Source organism: Toxotes jaculatrix, chromosome 23, assembly GCF_017976425.1.
Source record: "Toxotes jaculatrix isolate fToxJac2 chromosome 23, fToxJac2.pri, whole genome shotgun sequence".
NCBI lineage: Eukaryota > Metazoa > Chordata > Actinopteri > Toxotidae > Toxotes > Toxotes jaculatrix.
In genome coordinates, this window is record NC_054416.1 from 14,695,366 (window position 1) to 14,715,207 (window position 19,842).

General features: G+C 42.0%; 2 protein-coding genes across 2 annotated transcripts; both read right to left on the reverse strand.

Moving 5' to 3' along the window:
- Positions 1–217: 217 nt before the first annotated feature.
- On the reverse strand, positions 218–1,324 carry sstr1b (somatostatin receptor 1b). Its single transcript, XM_041031210.1, has one exon. The coding sequence runs from the start codon at positions 1,322–1,324 to the stop codon at positions 218–220; it is 1,107 nt and encodes a 368-aa protein (XP_040887144.1).
- Positions 1,325–14,492: 13,168 nt separating this feature from the next.
- znf16l (zinc finger protein 16 like) lies at positions 14,493–18,748 on the reverse strand. The gene is made up of 3 exons (XM_041030703.1): positions 17,922–18,748; positions 16,970–17,179; positions 14,493–16,216 (listed from the first exon to the last, which is right to left on the reverse strand). Exons 1-3 carry the CDS (start codon positions 18,670–18,672, stop codon positions 15,507–15,509), a joined length of 1,671 nt encoding a protein of 556 aa, XP_040886637.1. The 5' UTR covers positions 18,673–18,748; the 3' UTR covers positions 14,493–15,506.
- Between the last annotated feature and the right edge of the window lie 1,094 nt (positions 18,749–19,842).

The window sequence follows — 19,842 nt, forward strand, 5'->3', positions numbered from 1 at the left end:
CAACATATTAGATATTACACTTACACATATACAACTTTTTCTCCCAGCATGTCAGGCAGATGCTCAGGTTGCTCTACTGTGTATTTGCTGCTCATCCATTGGCTGTTCAACTGTGTGGCCCACGTCTCAAAGCTCTAATGACCTCTGACATTAGAAAGTTTAGACGCCTATGTTTCTATGGCATACTTCTTGTTGTAGGTCCCACTCCGGTTTAATGTTACACTGTGGTTGTACGGGAGGTATATGTCCCATTGCGAAACACCATATCAGAAGCTACACAGTCCTTGGGAAAATCCAGCGGGCTACATGTTGCTTGTCTCTTCAAAGCTACAGCACAGTAGTCCACTTGCTCTGCATCCAACCCAGACTCCAGCCACCGGAAACACACGATGCGCTGGAATGAACGCCGGAAATTGTCAGACACGAAGCCATACAGGATGGGATTGGCACCACTGTTGGCGTAGCTGAGGATGACAAAAAGCTGAGTGATCATGGGGTCTGGAGGACGGTGGAAAACGCTGATCAACTGGACGATGTAAAAGGGCATCCAACAGAGAACGAACACCGCCACAACCAGCAGCACCATGCGGGTGATCTTTTTTTCCGAGCACCGTCGTTGAAGCCAGCCAGCTTTTAGTCCCACTGCTCGCATCCTGGCCACCATTAGACAGTAGCATAAGCAGATGGCCGAGACCGGCAGCAGAAACCCCAACAGGAAGGTATAGACCACGAATGCTTCTGACCATGCCGCTTCAGGCCACAAGAAGTTACAGTCCACGCCACCATCCTGTGCCGGGACAGTGTCTGCAAAGATAATGATGGGCAGGATGACTATGAGCGACAACCCCCATACACACACATTGACTACTTTGGCTACAGTGGGTCTACGGTAGCGGGCGGCCTTGATAGGGTGGACCACCGCTACGTAACGGTCAACACTCAGCACAGTCAGGCAGAAGATTGACGTAAACATATTGATGCCATCAACACTCAGCACCAACCTACACATCAGTGACCCAAAGGGCCAATGACGGACAGCAGCTGATGTGGCCAGAAAAGGAACACTCAACATGAACAACTCATCAGCGATAGCTAAGTTGAGGATATAAATGTTAGTGGCTGTTTTCATTTTGGCATATTTCAGAATGACATAGATGACCATGGCATTGCCGGTAAGACCTACACAGCAGACAAGGGCATAGATGGATGGGATGATTATTTTACTGGCGTCGGGCTCTTGGTAATAGTCCTCATAGTCCATGCTCGTGTTATAGGGCAGGCCGGTTGGATAGGACCCAAAGTCCTGGGTCTCATTGAAATCCATTCTCACTTGTGGTGTGTCTGCTTAAATGATGCTAGCCTATACAGATATAGAAAACCAAAGTGAAACCAAATTTTGAGCTTATTGACATTTGTAATAGCACAGACTATTAAAGATCCAGCTCTACAACAGAACCTTGATCAGCAGGAGGGTTTGAGGCCCTCACATTTGTCCAGACAGGCATTTTCTTTTTGCAAACAATATAAAGTTTATTTCATAATTCTGTTTTAGCAAGCTTTCAAGAACACCAGACAGGGAGTCCCAAATGCCGTAAATGTCTAAAAAACTTCTTCACGTCTCTGTTGATCTGGGATGATCTTCGTGAGCCATAATTCACTGAATGCTTACTAATTAAATTTTTTGCTAAAAACAGTATTCATTTCTCAAAGAATATTGATAATAAATCCCATGATGTGATGAAAGAAACCCTCAGTCAGAAATTCCATTCAGTCAAGGACTAGTTGAACAACAACTAGTCTGGAAGTAGTGTTGGCACCCGAGTTCTCTGCTTGTCCTTTTGGTTTCTTTAACAATTCACAGAATAGAGGATCGTGTACACATTACAAAATCATACACACACATATATATATTTATACATATTATGTGTTCTCAATCATCCAAGAAGGCAGAAAATGTTCATTGTTCCTTCCCCTCACAATCCATATGTCCTTAATTTTCCTGGTTCTTTGCTTGTTAGCGATATCTCATTGTAAAGTCCAGACAACTTTGATCATTCTTTTCTTCTTGGCTTTAGAAAAACGGATTATGCAGCAGTTTCTGTCGAGGTGCCAGCTGTACACTCTGCTTCACAGAATTCCAGACAATCGTACCATCCCAGTTTCATTTGTGATCACAGTGCACATCTGTCAGCCTTCTGATCAAAAGCAGGGTTAGACCTCTCCACTCCATCTGCTGATTGAAATGGGGCCTCCCAGCAGGTCAGATTATGTTGAGTGTTGCATTTAACGGTGGTGTTGTTTGATTCCTGGGCCTCATGTTGTATTTCTGATGAAATCACAAGAGTGAAGAGAATTCACAAGGTTGTTGTAGAAGCTTCTCCTCGGGATACAGTATGCTCCTATTTCCCATGACCTGAATTTGAAAGCCTGTGAGAAAACAAAGAACTGTCACTTAGACACCAAGCACAACATCAAAGTACCAGTGAGTCATACCTCAGAGGACCTATCGCCTTGTTAGTTTTCTGGATATGCCATTGCATTTACCAGGAATAAGCCTGAAGACACTTCTTTAATATTATGTGGAGCTTTGAAGTAATTATTTGCATTAAAAATATCTCTGTACATCAGTTATAAAACACGTGCCCAACTAATTCACAATGCATTGTACATTGAATATGAGTATTATTTCACAGGCTCTGCAGCAACACTTGATTATCACTAGACCATTTATGATAACTGAGAGGAACAGATTTAGAGTGTGGTTTGAACACAACAGCACATTTTGTGCAGCATTTTTAACAACTGGTTAGGTTACAATTGAAGGCTCAAGCAATACAACTATAGTACTGTCAAGACTATGAGGGCAAGGACTAGGACCCAAATGCACGACCCCTTAGATGTAGTCGAAAATAATAATTATTTATTCTAACAAAGTATCAACAAAGATCACTCATAAAGGGGAAAAGGGCACTAAAACAAAAGTTACAAAATGTGAACACAAAATCACTCTTACAAGGAGAAAGACTAAACAAGGAGCAAAACAAAACATAACCTGACCAGGGAAACACAATGAATTGATCACTGGGTAAAAGACAGACATGAGACGAGAGACAAGAGCATGGGATTTAACATGAGATGAAACGTGTGCCAACGGCATGAGACACAAACGAACTGACACTGGACAAGGGGAAACGCAGACTATATATACACAACAGGTAAGGGGAAACAGGTGGAAACAATTAGGGCGGGGAAAACAATTACAAAAGCGGGAAACAAGACAAAGACAGGAAGTAAAACAAGACAAGATACACAAGGGCAATGATTTCAAAATAAAACCGGAACCCACAAGACAATATAGACACCAGACAAAAACATAATTTACAGACTATGACAGTAAGTAAAACGAGACATGATACACAAGAAATATACTTTCCAAAATAAAACTAGACTGAAACTGAAACTGTCCAAAAGTCCACCAAAGAGTTCAAAACAAAAACCAAAGAGTTCCAAAAACAGCCCATTTTATACAGCTATTTTTCCTGTTGCCATTTTTCATGGATGTAGCTGGGCAGCTAGATGCTAGGACATGCAACCTCCTCTGTTTGGTCACAGATTTTTGTGAAATGTATTCAATAATGGTTTGAAAGAGCTTCAGTGAGTTCTTTTGTGAGGCATAATTTTCAGAGTCTCAGTGTGTCATTCACAGAGGAAAAGATTTGAATGGTTGTCTGCTAACAATGGATGTGCAGTTTGTGGCTATTCTACAGCATCACAGCACATGATTAGCATATAACAGATGATCCACAATCCACTGTCTTGTCATGTGGTGCAGATTAACTTATGTTACGAACGGGAGGGATAACTGACAAGAAGAGACAATTTCTTGACAGTCTTGACAAGATAACTGACAACATATGCCGTCCAGTTAGAATCAGAGAAGGTCACATCTGTTGTAACTGCTGACATGTCAGTTCTGCACTCATTGTGAGGCACTGCACAGAATTCTTCCTCTGTGCTGTCCGCTGGTCTAGTCAGCAGAATCACCTTGGCTGTTTTTCCGCATGTGATTGGTACTGCAACTATTTAGCATTGTGCTTTTGGGGAAAATAATCCCTCTGATGAACATTACTTCCAAACCTCTATGGGAGACAAAGCCATAGTAAGTTAGTGCAATTGTCTTCAGATAAAGTGCTTGTTGGATTGTCTAATGTCCTTTGGACAGAGAGTTGAAGGTCTGCAACAATTTTTGGAACAATCACACTTTATACAACAAGGCTCTGAGACTATCCAAAAGCATGTGTTATTATCCCCATTTGTTTGGTTAATTTTGTCAAGACTACAACGACCTGAGAAAGACAGAACTCTTAGAAAGAGATGCTGTGGGTCAAAAGTCCAAATGGCTACTAGCCACTCCCTGTCTGTACTTGCTTCCAAACACAATATCACTATAGGGAGAGAGAGAGAGAGAGAGAGAGAGAGAGAGAGAGAGAGAGAGAGAGAGAGAGAGCACTTTGTTGGCAAAAGGAAGAAGCACACTTACTTTAGAGTCTTTATGTAACAGGTGCTAATCAGTCTTATAAATCCATCAGTGATGGATGAGGAAGAGGAGAGAATCCGAAGTTTTAATTAGTCTTCCACTCCTCAGCAGGCTGCTAGCTCCACTCCACTCCAATCTCCCCTTCCCTACAGCTTTAATAATGGGAGGCAATCGTCCTTTTGAAGTTGCATTAGTGCTGCTTGGAAGAAGGAACATACCAAGAATGTTCCTTCAACTTTATCTATAATGATAATAAGACAATAAGACAATAAAAATTAAAAACAAAATACTGTACTAAAATAATACTATATACGAAAATGTATATTTTAAGTAAATATTGCTGTGAAATTGAACCACTCAGGCAAATGGCATGCATTGGCTGAACAGATAAAAGCCTTGAAGCCTCTGAATTTTTGTTCCATTAGTGGAGGGGCACTCAGGATGAAATGTCGGCCTGTTAGTGAGTCCATCCATCAACCCAGGACTGGGTTGCATCCGCTTTTAGTAAATCCATGCATACATTTCTGTGTGAAGTCCTTCCTGAGTTCCTACCAGCCAGTGTCAAAATAATTATTCACCAAATCAATTTGCAGCATTAAAATTTAAAGAGGAAGTCTAGCAATATTCTGTACTTTAAACAAATTGAATAAAAAGAAGCAGACCAACAATGAATCGATCATTCTAACAAACACTGTGCATCTACCGAGTCTGAAACATCTTATTTCTCTAAGCCACAGAGCTCCATTGGTGTGCAAAAACTGCTAAAACACATCAGTTTCACTGGGTGACATGTTCCTCCATTACCATGAACATACACACTGTAGTTTATTGTGACTCAGTCCCAACAAAATCCTGTGCAACGTTAGCCAAAAACTTCAATGGCCAGTTATTTGTGAGCTGTATGTCTTCAGGAGAAACCAGTGGACTTGAAGCTTAGAGCGACCGACAAAGAAGGGAAGTCAGAAGGTTTGGAGATTATCACATTGTTGGTTTTGGTCTTTTCATCGAATTCATTGATGCCAGCTTTATCCTTTATGTCTTAGCTAGCAAAGAAGCAGCTTATGAGTGGATCAATTGCTAGGAGACATCTGTAGCGCTGTCCAATCAAAGGCAATCAGCTATAGCTACCACATGACAAGTGATATGTTAAACTTAAATGCAGGTCTGACCTTGTTTTATTTACGTCTGTGTTCATAAATGTAGTATTCATTAGACAATGAAATTACAGTGTGTATTTTTAGAGAAAGTTATTAGTTGGATCAATTTTTCTTTTCTTTGACTTGACTAAATTTTTCAACGTATCAAAAACTGCTGTGCTGATTTTGTACTTTTGCTGCTACACTTTCCTCATTCTTCCATCATGGAAAGAAAAATGAAGTTTCTGGGCCTCTTGGAAATAAGCAGAGATCTGTCTAAGACGAAGGGGGAGAATTATTTGCTCTTACAGTATCAATACTTGATGTCTCAGGGAACATTTTCCTCACTTCCATTACCCTCAGACATTATTTGATTTTTCTTTCTTCGCAAAATATCAATTGCACCCAGAAGGCTGCCTTAATGATCACCTGAAAAACCTAAAGGAGCATTTTGTCATACTCAAACATTAAAGCAAAGGAGAGAGCGGAGCTGAAATTGCCCCCCTTGGAAAATGTTAACCTTATTTTCATAATTATGTGGTCGCTGGCACGGTGCAGGAAAAATGAACTGTGAGGGAGAGAATGCTTCGGATCCCTTGTCCTCTCTTTCATTTGTATTCTATTCGTGCTCTGCTATGGGGATATACATGCTGGGGCCTATTTTCATCTCATTTCATATGACATATCAGCAGCTCATAGCCTAAAGTACAGTCTTTAATTAAATATGAAAACAGTGTTCTAGCCACTGTGTTCTTAGCTGAGTTTATAGTAAATGGCTATACTATTGTCAAGAACTGCATATACTAAGTAAGATATGCTGAAATCTTATTTTCTATCAAGCACATATTCTTTTCTCGATCAAGCTAGCTATGAAATTCATGCTGCAGACCATGGAACCATGGATGGACCATCAATGGAATGAACTCCTATTAAAAAAAAAAGTTTTTTTTGATTATCAAAACATGTAATCTTCAGCAACGTTTTGATGCTGATAATAGTCTCAAACAGTGACTCGTGATTTGCTGCTGCCGAGTCAAGAAAGTCCAGAGCCTCTTCTGATGAATGCTCAGGGAAAACTTTCTGCTTATCCAGTTTAAAACCAGACTTTTAGATTTAATTTTTTATAAATGCAATGATTGGAATTTGTGGTGAATACATATAATGTACATGTAATGAGGTGACCCACCTCCTCCCTTCTTTCACCACCTCAGCTGTGTATGGCCTGCCTTCTCCAATCAAACCCGCCAATCTGAAATCACTTTTTAAGAATACATCCCAACCTCCAGCTGCATTCTGTCACGACCAGGCAGCCAGGAACATGAGGGGGACACACACACACAAGAGGACCCAAATGCAAAAACCCCAAGACAGGGACAATGGGCAACAGGTGATGGGCAACAGGTGACACCAATTAGGGTGGAGCAGACAATCACAAAAGGAGGGAAAACCAGACAAAGACAGGAAGTAGAAATGGACCAGATACACGAGGGACAAGACTTCACAATAAAATGGGAAATACACAATCAAAACTGAAGAAACAAAAAAAAAAACAAGAATAACATAACTATTGCTTCCCATGGAGATCTACTTCCTGCCTGGGTCTAAATGCCAAAGTCTATTCTATCGGTTCACAACAAATTTTCTTTTTCATTCGTCTTGTAAGTTTGAAAATATGAATACAACTGGCATGGAAACAATAATGAGGAAGTAGTCTGACCTGAAGTTAGATGCTGTAAAACATTTTGCTACAGCAAAGTGGTCCATCATTTTAATTGGAAGCAGCTGAGGGGGTGCGACAGTTCCTCAGGTGATGAACGTCTTCGATTGTTAAAAAACCCAGTAACCTGTACGACACAACCATAAAATGAAACATACCAAATTTTTTTCAAGTTACGCAAAGGGGTTTGGTCATACATGCAACAAGAATTTCAGGCTTTTACATTCCCTGAAAAAAAAAGGCTTATTTAGTGTCTATTATTTTGAAAATCTTTTTCACCGTCCAGCTGTCACAGTACGACTTCAGTTCAAATACAGCATTAATTAATAAGGAACATTTATAGAGTTCAGCAGGCACAAAAGTACATTTGGAATTGATCAAGTTTCTCTTGAGAAAGAATGAAGAATGAGGAATAATGAGGTTTCTCTTAAATGTGCTGATTTAATTAGCTTGCCATGGTTGTAATGAATTTAATTAAATAGAGCAGCTGTCTAAGATTTGCTGCAGTCTCCTGAGCCCATTTAGGAGAGAAAAATGGATGCATAATTTATTTTATGTTTACTCAGTTGGCACCTTCACACTTCCCACGTCATCTTCCTTTAAATTAGGCCTGGAAGTGTTGGACATAAAAGACACAGCTTGACGATGCACACCATTAGTTATACCACGCTGTACCTCTCCTCCAGATGCCTGGAATACATTTCACATACCAGAATTGTTATGCAGCCTGGACAAGAAGAGGAGAGCGGAGACCAGTGTGGAAGAATGAATCAGACTTAATAGTAGTAATAGGTATCTCAAACCTTTCCTTGGCTGTCAAAGCTGTCATTCAAAGGTACTAATCTCCCTCTCAGTCCACAACAGTCTTCACAAAACATGTTTTTCCTCCCTGGACTCTTAGCTGAGTGCAATTTGCAGACTTGTAACACAAATACAAACGTAAGCACAAAAAGTGGCGGTTAAGTTTGTTAAACACTAAATGATTTTTGAGAGGAAAATGTGCTCTCAGGGTAAAAGCGTTCCCTCACAGCTTCTTGCAGGTGTTTTGGAAGATACTGAGGACTTGAGAATGTCGGACGGTGCATCCAGACAGTTTCAGGGTAATTCAATTCACAAGGACGTTTCAGGCACACCACACATTTGCCAGTTGTGCCTGAAGACATATGGGAAAGTCATTAACAACTGCCTAGACTTGCCTTGTCTTTCTGTCTCCCTCTCAGTCAGCAGCACTGAGAGGCTACAATATTTCTTCTGGAGCTAATTCTCTAGTTTGGGCCATTAAACCACTGCAGAAAAAAAACAAAAACAACAGGACACAACAAGCTCTCAAACCTCAAATGATGAGGAACAAATCTGACATTTCTGTTGTGCTCATTAAGCGCGTTTTCCATCCATCTGTTTTCATCTGCATTTTCAATTTGCAATGAAAATTGTGCATGAAAAAAAAACTCTTAATGGAAAAGTTGGTGTTTTGATCAGATGAAAGAGATACAAAGGAGTGAAAGTGAAATGGAAGCAGACTTAATGAGTCAATGATGGCTTTAAACAGCACTCAGGTTTCTGCCGAAGACACAAAAAACATGCGATCTGTGTGGAATGATGAGGAGACTGGAATCCTCCTCACATTAGTGCGTGAAACAAATAGAAATGTGTTTTCCACATGTTTTTTTTTCCTCCCATCACCTGAGCTTTGACTGGAGCTCTTTTTATGGCCTCATTTCATTGCGTCCTGTGATTTACTGGCAGTAACTGGAGAATTAGCTCCACCAGCTGTTTATCTCCTAATGTTCACATAGCAGAACTGAATGGAAATACAAAATTCACAGTCTGGAAATTTGATTAAAATTAATTAAAAATGAATAGCGATAAAACTTGACCATTGACGGCTATTTCTACAGGCAGGACGTCATCTTCCTGTGCCGTGGCTAGAATCTATTCCAAAAAGTTTGGTTAGCAGGATAACCAAACCCACCACTGGCAACAAAATGGTGCCAAACTTGCCTTAACTTTACCCTTTGTTGGGACCCATCAAAATACTTAACAAGACCAACAGCATTTAGACCGTCCTGCAGGGAGAGAATTGTACTGAGGGAACTGGGACACAGCATTTATCAACTCCTCACTGCAGCCTTGGATGGATGAATGTGGATGATCTTTGCAGAATCCATTGAACATTCCGGTCAGTGCAAGTGATCAGCTGATCAGCAAGCTAATTGACATGCATGGTGTGGAATCCTGTTGATATGAACCGTCTGCAGCGAGTATTCAGCTGAAGACTGTCTCCATAATTGATCTGCTCTCTCTCAACAATCACAATCAAGGGAGCCCGGAAGGTTCATTTCAGAAGACGATCACGACGTCTGAGCTGTTTGATTTCTCCATCTGCCTGTGCTGTCCTTTGCTGCCTCTAACAAGCCTTGTTAGAGGCAGCAAAGGACAACTTTTACTTATTGCCATGAAATTAAAATGTTTCTTAATCTGACGCCACCACTGGGACGACATCACGTGTCTGTGCCTTTTAAAACATGTCACAGGAAACTGGTGCAAAAATTACATGACAGCACCGTGGTTATGGTGTAGTCAGATTTAGGGAAACATCATTGGGTTAAAATAACTGCAGTGACTGACAGCTGGAAAGATGAAGTGAACATCTGGCTTCCTTGTTAAACTCAGATTCCTCCTCTTGAGCATCCTTCACTACTCCTTTTTTTTCCCTCATGGACAAGAGTAATAAGTACTATGGCCACTAGAGGGCTACATCACTGCGTTAACATAATGTGGTTTTGGTGCACTTGCTGACAGGACTGATCTTGTCATTCTTTGGGGGACAGTGTCAGTCATCCCTAGCTTAATGGTGGGGTTTGTATGCAGCCTGATGGGAACATACAACCCAGGGATATGAAGAAAAGTACCACATTTTACGTTTATCAGATTTAGAGGCTAGAATCAAGCATCCGTCACCGATGGGGCAGGGAAACCAAATGATTCTCATAAAGATGCAAACACTGCACTAAATAAATTTACTAAAAAGATTAGTTATTTAAAAAAAACAAGATCTTTATCAAGGACACTAAATGTGATTTTCAGTGCACTAACAATTCCTCTGTACTAATTGAAACACACACACACATATATATATATGTATTAGGGGACTGAAGATGAAGGTCAGATGAACATAAGTCCATATTTTAAAGCTGAGTATGTTTCCCACCCTTCTTTTTAAATCAGAAACAAACACGACAGCCTTGTTTCCATCAGCCTTTACTGAATCTGACGATTAACTTTAATTCATGCAGGTGTGTGTTAATAACTTACCGTCCATCTGTGGCTACGGTAACGCTGCGATGATGGAAAACCGATGATGATCTCTGGTCCCTTCCTCCATCTCCTCTTGGAAGGAGAGGATCTTGTGTTTTCCAGGTCTTCGTCTGCCTGTCAGCATCCACTGATCTGAGAGCTGCTTAATGCTGCTGCTCTCTCTGCCTCTCCACACACTCTGAGTCTCTCCCTCTGTGCTGTTAGACACTTGTTTTTGTAGCATGCTGACATCTCTCTCTCTCTTTCTTTCTCTCTCTCTCTCTCTCACACACACACATTGTGCCTTGCTTTTTATTTCCTGCCTATATCTTCTGTCTGAAAATGGGTTGTTGCTGTGAGTTGGAGGAAAAAAGGGAGAAGGTAAATAATACAGATTTCAGGCAGGCAGCAGAACAAGAACTGGTACTGAAAAGGGAAGGTGAAAAAAAAAAATATATATATACACTCACCAGCCACTTCAACTGCTCATTAATTATCTAATTAGCCAATCACATGGCAGCAACTCAATTCATTTTGGCATGTAGACATGGTCAGAAATTCAAAGCGAGCATCAGAATGGGGAAGAAAGGTGATTTAAGTGACTTTGAATGTGGCACGGTTGTTGCTGGTCTGAGTATTGCGATCTTCTGGGATTTTTCCGCACAACTGGGTTTACAGTGAATGGTCTGAAAATACCCAGTGAGCAGCAGTTCGCTGGGCGAAAATGCCTTGATGATAGAGGCTAGAGGAGAATGGCCAGATTGCTTTGATCTGATAGGAACTCAAAGAACCACTTGTTATAACAGAAGTGCATCTCTGAACACACAACACGTTGAACCTTGAGGCAGATGGGCTACGGCAGCAGAAAACCACACTACTGTCAGCTAAGAACAGGAAACTGAGGCTATAATATAATTTGCATTTGCAAATGGAGAATGGGAGATTTGAAAAAAACAAAAAAACAAAACATGTTACCTGGTCTGATGAGTCTCGATTTGTGCTGCGATGTTTGGATGGTAGGGTCAGAAAAACAACATGAAAGCATGGATCCATCCTGCCTTGTAACAACGGTTCAGGCTGCTGGTGGTGGTGTAATGGTGAAGGGGGATATTTTCCTGGCACACTTTGGGCTCCTTTGTACCTCATCAGCATTGTTTAAATGCCTCAGCTTACCAGAGTATTGTTGCTGACCATATCCATCCCTTCATGACCACAGTGTACCCATCCTCTGATGGCTGCTTCCAGCAGGATAGCACGGCCATGCCACAAAGCTCAAATCATCTAAAACTGGTTTCCTGAACATGACTGAGTTCACTCAAATGGCCTCCACGGTCCTATGGGATGTGGTAGAACATAGCACCTATGGTATGTGGTAGAACTGGGCAGATTGGACGGATTGGATGGATGGATGTGCAGCTGATGAATCTGAAGCTACTGTGCGATGCTGTCGTCAATATGGACAAAGATCTCTAAGGAATGTTTCCAGCACCTTGTTGAATCGATGCAATGAAGAATTAAGGAAGTTCTGAAGGCAAAAGGGGGTCCAATGAGTATTAGAGAGGTACCTAATAAAGCAGCCAGTGAGTATACACACACACACACATATATATGCATATTGGAGCTTTAGCGCCCTCGTCGACTTGGGCTGACATTAGCCACCATCTGTCAGCTGAGAGAACTCTCCCTCTGTCTCCAGTGCTTGTTGTTTACGACCTTCCACTGTCAAACCATCCTTAGCTCTCTCATTAATACATGTGAACATTTACAACGTGTCACTGACGAGCGTTTCATATTGAAGGCAAAATGAAACCTCCTGTGTCAGGCGGCGCCTGCACAGTGGAAGGTATGAATGATTATTAATGTTATTAGAATGTGCAACAGTGTGTGTGTGGTGGTATTGTAACAGGTGCTGAATGTGATATGACTTAAATCATTTCTGGCTTAAGGACATCTGTGTGTGTGTGTGTGTGTGACAGTGTATAACTGTCTGGCGAGCCAAACATCCCTCATAAGATGCAAAAGAAATTACAAGAGCCATTTGTCGTTACCCTGGCAACAGTAGAAAGATGCGCCTGGGACCCTCAGGTTAATGGCACATCTGTACAGACGGTTCTTTCAGTTCTTCTTCAGCCTTTGCCTTCTGTTGTGTTCTGACCTTTACTGAACAGCTGCAGCTCGGCTTCATTTTTAGAGGAAAAGAGAGAGAGTGGATGATACGGACTCTCGTCTTTCTACGTGTCACAACGACTTCAAGTTTTGCTGCAGAGGAAGAGTCAGATTCCAGTGAGGTGGACCGACAGAGGCGAAGACAGATGATCGGTGTTTGTGTCCAGCACTGGAGAGCCATGCTCTCATGCTTGCCTAGGGTCATGCCCTGCAAAACGCTTTATTAGCAACACCACACTAACTTACTTTATTTTAAATGCGCTAAAAAAACAAACAAATTTATTCCTGTTTGAGTATAAAAACCAAAGCAACAATGTGCTAATCTGTCTTTCAATATTGTCTGACTTTAAATCCTCAAGCTGGGCACATAAGGACAGCGGCTGTGTTTGCAATTCATTTTTAATCCTGTCATCCAAACCTCCTGTTTTGCTTCTGTAACAAGATAATGAACTAAAGGAAAAAAAACTACTTCATCACCATGTGCTCTTGAGATGACAGGATTATAAATAATTACAGTCATAGCTCTGCTCTGCAAAAAAAGAATAAAGCCTCATCATGATGATTTCACCCACAGATGCCAAATCAAGTCTAATGTGAAAGGTTTGGACACTGTAGACCTCAGACCAGAGAGGGACAGGGTTAGGGTTGGGCTCTGGTCTTTCCATGGAATTCACTGACAATAAAAAAAAAATATAGAGAGTAATACCACACTGATACTGTTGGTTGTGAATAATGAATGAGAGGTGTAGATTAGCTGGATACAGATGACACTAACAATAGATGCAGTGGGCTGGTTGTCAACCTAGCTTCCACAGGCAATAACCTGCTGCAGCCACAAGGGGGCAGTAACCGCACACGATGAATGCAAACAGGCCATACCAGATTCTTTATGGGATTAAACGCTGCTCTGAAATGCAGTGAATCAAAAGCATTAAATGTGTGTGTGTTCAAAAACACATGCATGGCTTTAAGAAAAACGGTTTATTGGCGAGCAAGATTGTCAGTGGTTAGCGTTTCACTCCTGCAGGTTTGGATGAGCTGTCTTTCGAATGACTAAACCCGGCAGACACTTGGGATTTTATTTTTACTTCAAGTATGTTTTTTTTCCTCTATATCATCACGCAATTTCTAGCCGTCATACAGGCAAACATACAAAATAACCAATATATATATAGTCTGTAACATTAGATTACACTGGTTAATCTTTCTGCTCTACACATAGCACCAAACAGTATCATCATGAAAGACAAATCAGCAGTGCTCTATGAGCCAGAAGATTTTTTTTGTTGTTGTTGTAGTTACACACACATCCACATGAGGGCAGTGTTTCCCCCACTACCAGATCCATCCCCAGCTCCACAAACCCACATCCATTCAAATGCTCTCCTGTTTTGTCTTTGTGTTTGTGTGTGGGGGGCTGCTGTCGTACCTGAAACCACCTGTGTCGGTGTGAAATGTTCCAATATTAATCCAATGAATTGTTACCATTTTTTCTTAAATTCTATTTTCCACCTTGCACTTTAATTCTCCCAAGTTTCAACACAGTAAAAATCACTATGTGTGAATGCACACTCCAGTCTTAATAGTGTTTTTAACAGTTTGATTTTCTTTGCCACTCCGTGTGATATGAAATAACTCAAAGTGCATTGGTTCTATCAGTTATTATAACACTGAGCTCACCAGTATCATTTCTGAGATCTAGGAGCATCGTGGTCATTTATTCTGCTAAGAATAACAGTTCTCCTGGGAAATAAGGGATTATATTAGCAGCGTGTCAGGGCGACGGTTGGGTTGTGACAGCGATATATATGTATCAAATCCAAATCTTTGGTTCCCAAATTGAATCTAAGTATCATTTTTCAAGTTATAAATGACTAAAAATGAAATATCTGCTCCTGCCTTTTATTTGGCTGGATACAAACACCAACTCGCAGAGAAAAGAAGAAGAAGAAGAAGAAGTCTACTTCCTAATTACTTCCTATTTAACTGTTAGTTTGTTTCCTGACTGTTTGTTTGTGTGTTTGCCATGTTGGACGTTATTGTAAATGATGTCATGAGATCTCAGCAACAACCCTTGGCGAGAACAAAGTTATGGTAACAGATAGAAGCGATGGACAAAGATATGCAAACAGAAATATGCAAAACCACTGTTACAGTCTTGATATCCCAAAAAAAAAAAGGGAGTCACAGACCTGGATCCACCTCTCCTCATGAAGACTTTGACTAAAACCACCTCTTTACAGCCTGAATGCTCGGATTAGATACGGCTTATTGACGACACTGTCTCGGCTCAAGTTAACTAGCTTGTTCTGGAGCTTTCAGCCATGTTCTCACAGGCTTCATCAGCAGATGGAACAAGACCGCAACTTGATTTTCAAGCTCAGCTTTTGACAACAACTGCACAAACTCCATCTGCTGATGAAGGCTAAGTGATATCACTGAAAGCTCTGTAACAAAACAAGTAAGTGGAACAGCCGTGTTCTCCGCATGACCAGCACCTCCCACGGTGAAATCAGACAGCCACACAAAGAAGACACACACACACAAACACACACATACACACACACACACACCTCAGAGTCAGCACCATGTCCTTTAAATTTCATGGTATCAGTTGTCAGTGAGCTGAACGGAGCGTTAGCAGCCAGGCTGGTTACTGTGCCGGGGTACAGCGGTGGCTCTTGTAGGTTCCCAGGTGGCGGAAGCTGCGTCCACACTGCTGGCAGCAGTAAGGCGTGGCCCCGCTGTGGATCCTCTGGTGGGTGTACAGGTTCCCGAGCTCCTTAAAGCGCCGGCCACACTGAGGACAGGCGTACGGGCTCTCGCCAGTGTGCACCCGTTGGTGTCTCTTGAGTCCAGAGAGCACTGAGAACCCTTTTCCGCACTGGGGGCAGGGGAAGGGGCTCTGCGCTCCGCTGTGCACCAGCCTGTGGCTCTTTAACCGGGCTGCATGGCGGAACCTCTCCCCGCACTCTGGACACATGAAGGGCTTCTCCCCGGTATGAATACGCTGGTGCTGCCGCAGGTTGCCGAGGTAGTTAAAATGGCGGCCACAGTCCCCACACTCGTACCCCCCTTCAATTTTAATCTCCTTTTTCACAAGGCCCCCTCCCCGACTGATGCCAATGCCAGCCCCTGGTCTCGTGCCGTCCTCGCTCTGCACTCCTTCACCCCTCCTGGAGTCGCCGCCGCTGCCGTCCCCGACGGCGGGTGCAGCGGAGGAGGTGGACTGCAGGGCCTGGAGAGTCTGGGCACCGGCAGAGTCTGAGTGTATCAGTTTAATATGTTCCTCCAGGAACACAGAGTCAGGACAGAAAGTTCCACACAGAGAGCAGATGTAGGTGTGACTAGGGAACTGCTGACCTGAAATAAGAGTGTACAGTAATTAATCTTAGCTATAAGTAATTAATAGAAGTGAAAACTATGACCTGACCAAGTGAATCCTCTGACTTAAATGTGATTTAAAAAAAAAAAAACCTTTGGAGATCAACAAAACCCCCTCCAGCAAAGATCAGCTGAAAAGAAGCAGAACATCTGTCCCCAGATTAGTGTTAGACATCCATGCTCAGGAGGACTGAATGATGCCATCTACACAAATAATAACAAATTAATAATAAATAACAATTTAATGAACACAGACTAATGAAAATCAGACACTGCCTTTGAATTGTTATTCAAAAGAATAATAAAAAACAAAACAAACTAGTGACACTGGCCTGGACAAATTAGTTGGGACCCCTAGAAAAGACTGAAAATAATGTGACCACGGTGACATGTTAAACTGCAGTGTGTCCTGTAATTAGCATCACAGGTGTCTTCAATCTTCTAATCCACTCGTCAGCCTGTTTAACTTAATTAATTTGCCTGTTTAATTAATTTAATTCCACACATTCTTTTCGCGTGTGAAAACCTGCTGCCCATATTACCCACAATGCAACTTGACCACAAACAGGTCGCAGGTGCATTTTGCTAGTAGCAGCTAATGTAGCCAAGCGTCCTATAGCCTATGGTTCACACCAACATCCATCAAGCTATCTTTTAAGTTTATTACACTGTTGCCCTTGTTTTCATAGTTCTGACAGTCCTTCCTTTCCCTTCCCCCTCGTTCTTACCCACCTGCCTCGGGCCTGTCCGTGTTGCCCTCCAGGGGACTCCCTCCCTCCCCTGAAGAACTCTGGGGCTCCATGGAGAAGTCAGGGGGCTGCACGTGCGAGAGCGCGACGTGGGCCTGGTCAAGCCCGCCCACCTCCCTCCTCGAAAGCTCGTCTTCGTCATCATTATCCGTCTCACCGGTCAGGGTGTTCTCACACTCGGGCTCCTTCATGACTGAAAAAAGAAAAAACAAAAGAAATATGATCACATAAAACAAACTCTTACCACTGTGGAAGACACTTTAAGATTAAATCATTTATGACATTACATTAAAAAGAGAAAAATCTAAATTATTACATAAGTTAAACATATCTCATATTAAAACATATCTAGGAAATTTTAACATGGAATCTAAGTAGACAATTAATAAATATAGTAGATAATTGTGAATTAATATAAAATGTGTTTCCCCTCACCTTCACCTGAACCCCAACCCCAACCAGTCACCCTCTGAGATACTAAACCTCACCTCAACCCAAACCACAAACTGCAGGAAGTGCAACTATAACGGGAGGTGAACTAAAGGTGAACAGGCTTCTACACAAGCCCGAAGCTGAAGCCGGGTTTCTGGAAGCCAGAACCAGCTGTGGACAGCTGGATGGATGTCATGCTAAGGGGAAATGGTCCCCCAGCCATCCCTGTCCAGTTTCTGCTTTAACAGATTTCTGCTTTCTGGCCTAATCACAAATTTGTCTTATCATATAGTTTTTAATGTAACCCATTTGTCCACAAGTCACAGTCAGTCTCTACAGGAAATTTAGAGTGTCCAGTTAAACTGTCTTTGGACTGTGGGAGGAAACCTATGCAGCTTTGTATACTTCATAATCCATAGCTGCATGTCCTCAGGGGGTGTCCTCAGCTGTGCAGGGTGTCCTCTGTGACTCACACGCCTCTATCACTGGCTCTGTGTGTTTACCTTTCAGGTCTGAGGAATACTCGATCGGTGCTATCCATTCGTAGTCGTACATCCGTTTGCTGCCAGACGGGAGCATAGAGAAGATGTCATCTGTGGTGGACTCGGAGTCTCCGTGCCCAGACCCGGAGCCAGCCATCCCGCTGTCAGGCCACAGGTTGAGAGAGTGAGGGTCCTGTTCTTGGCGAGCCTCCCTCTCACTGCTGGCTTGACTGCTCTGGTCTTCGTCCATTTCAGCACAACCTCTCGAGTTCTTGTCTTTCATCAGATAGTCACAAATAGCATCTATGTTCTCCTTCTTCACACCGGGCATGACAGCTTTGGCTCTCCTGGGGTCGGCGTTGTTGTGCTTGGTACCGGAGCTGAAGTCAGGTTTCTTGTAGCCCGCCTCTGTCGATGGTTCCGTGGTCGTAACGCCGGGGAAAGAGTCTCTGCCATCCCTCTGGACTGTGTCCAGTCTCGCCTTTAACACTTCTATCTCTTCGGTTTTCTCGCGTAGCTCCATTTTCAGTACTCGTATCCTTATGCTAACCATTTTGCGGATCTCAGACAGCGCTGTCTCCAGTACCACGGTGATGTTTCTGCCGAGGTGCTCGGTGATGTCGCTGACCGAGCAGAGCAGTTCCTCGTCGGGCTCCAGCTCCAGGAAATCGCCGTCGGCCCGGCTTACTGACCCGGGAGGCTCCATGAAGGCGCCGTGGAGTTCAGGAGACACGCTCGTTTCAGCGAAACTGTAGTTTCTTTTGCGACTCATAGATTAGCTTAGATTAGTTTGTGGAGACTTTAGCTAGCTAAAAGCTACTCAGCAAGCTAATATTTGGATGATGCTGTAAGACAGTAGTTAGGTTTGACGGAGTTAGCTTGAGTAACACCGGATGTAGCGGTAGTCTGTTTTCAAAATAAAAGCGCCATCGCGCCAAACAACTGCCAAGATTCTGGCTTGTGAATTATACTTTTATCTTGAAAGCACCTAAATGAATAACCCTTTTTGATATTAGCTAACTTTACAGATAAACACAACAGAGTGTCAGTAATGGCTGAAATCGGTAGATCTATTTTCAGACTTAGCGCCCTCTAAAGTTCACAACAGGAAAAGAACAGTGACCGTTTCATCAATATTGCGGTACTACTTCCTAAACTACCTTTTATAAATATTAATGGTTAATATTATTTAATATTTATTTTAAATATTTTAATATTATTGGGGCTAATAATGTTTTATATTTAGTTATAGCTAATAAACCCTTTATAAAGGTAAAAAATAGCACTTTAAATCACTTTAAATCTCAGCTTTTCCAATTTTTGGATGTGGAAGTTCATTAACCACTACAGATTAGCACAGCAGTCCCTGTCAAAAATTGAATGTAGTAATATTCCAGAAAAAAATAAAATAAAATTTTAATAAAAACAACACATTTGTTTTTGTTTTTTGTTTTTTTTTTAGTTTTATTATAGCACTGCTCTGAAAAACCCATCTCGTTCTGGAGGATTCTAAAAAGTGCACAGAAAGAAAACGTTTGCGTTCTGCTTTCCTTTCCACTTTATGTCCCATCACCACTGTGCAAAAATAATCCAATCCTGGTCTAAGGCATCAATCAATCAATCAACTAACCAATCAATCAATCAATCACATAATTCCTATGTCTCAATACATTTATTCCCATTTCACTTTTGATGTTTTGAAATATACACACATAATCTAAGTTTGGTGCACCCTTATGCCTTTAAGGAGCTTTTTAGCCTCTTTTAGTTTAATTGTTTTGTTTTTCTGACCCAGAAACTTTGCTCTCACCAGTCTTGTTTCTAGCAGCTTCAGCAGGAGCTGTTTTCAGAGAAGAACCTCCAGAAACATCCACCCTAATGTACCTTGCCACCGCCAAATGGGAGACAGACACAGCTGGAGAGTCTCTGGTGAACAAAGTGG

Bases quoted from the DNA above. Each gene is read 5' to 3' on its own strand.
- sstr1b (XM_041031210.1), bottom strand. From the start codon at position 1,324: ATGGATTTCAATGAGACCCAGGACTTTGGGTCCTATCCAACCGGCCTG.
- znf16l (XM_041030703.1), bottom strand. From the start codon at position 18,672: ATGAGTCGCAAAAGAAACTACAGTTTCGCTGAAACGAGCGTGTCTCCT. The intron at 17,180-17,921 runs GTAAACACACAG...TTCTTTTTTCAG, and splicing joins GTATTCCTCAGACCTGAAAG to TCATGAAGGAGCCCGAGTGT. The intron at 16,217-16,969 runs GTGGGTAAGAAC...CTCTTATTTCAG, and splicing joins CACGGACAGGCCCGAGGCAG to GTCAGCAGTTCCCTAGTCAC.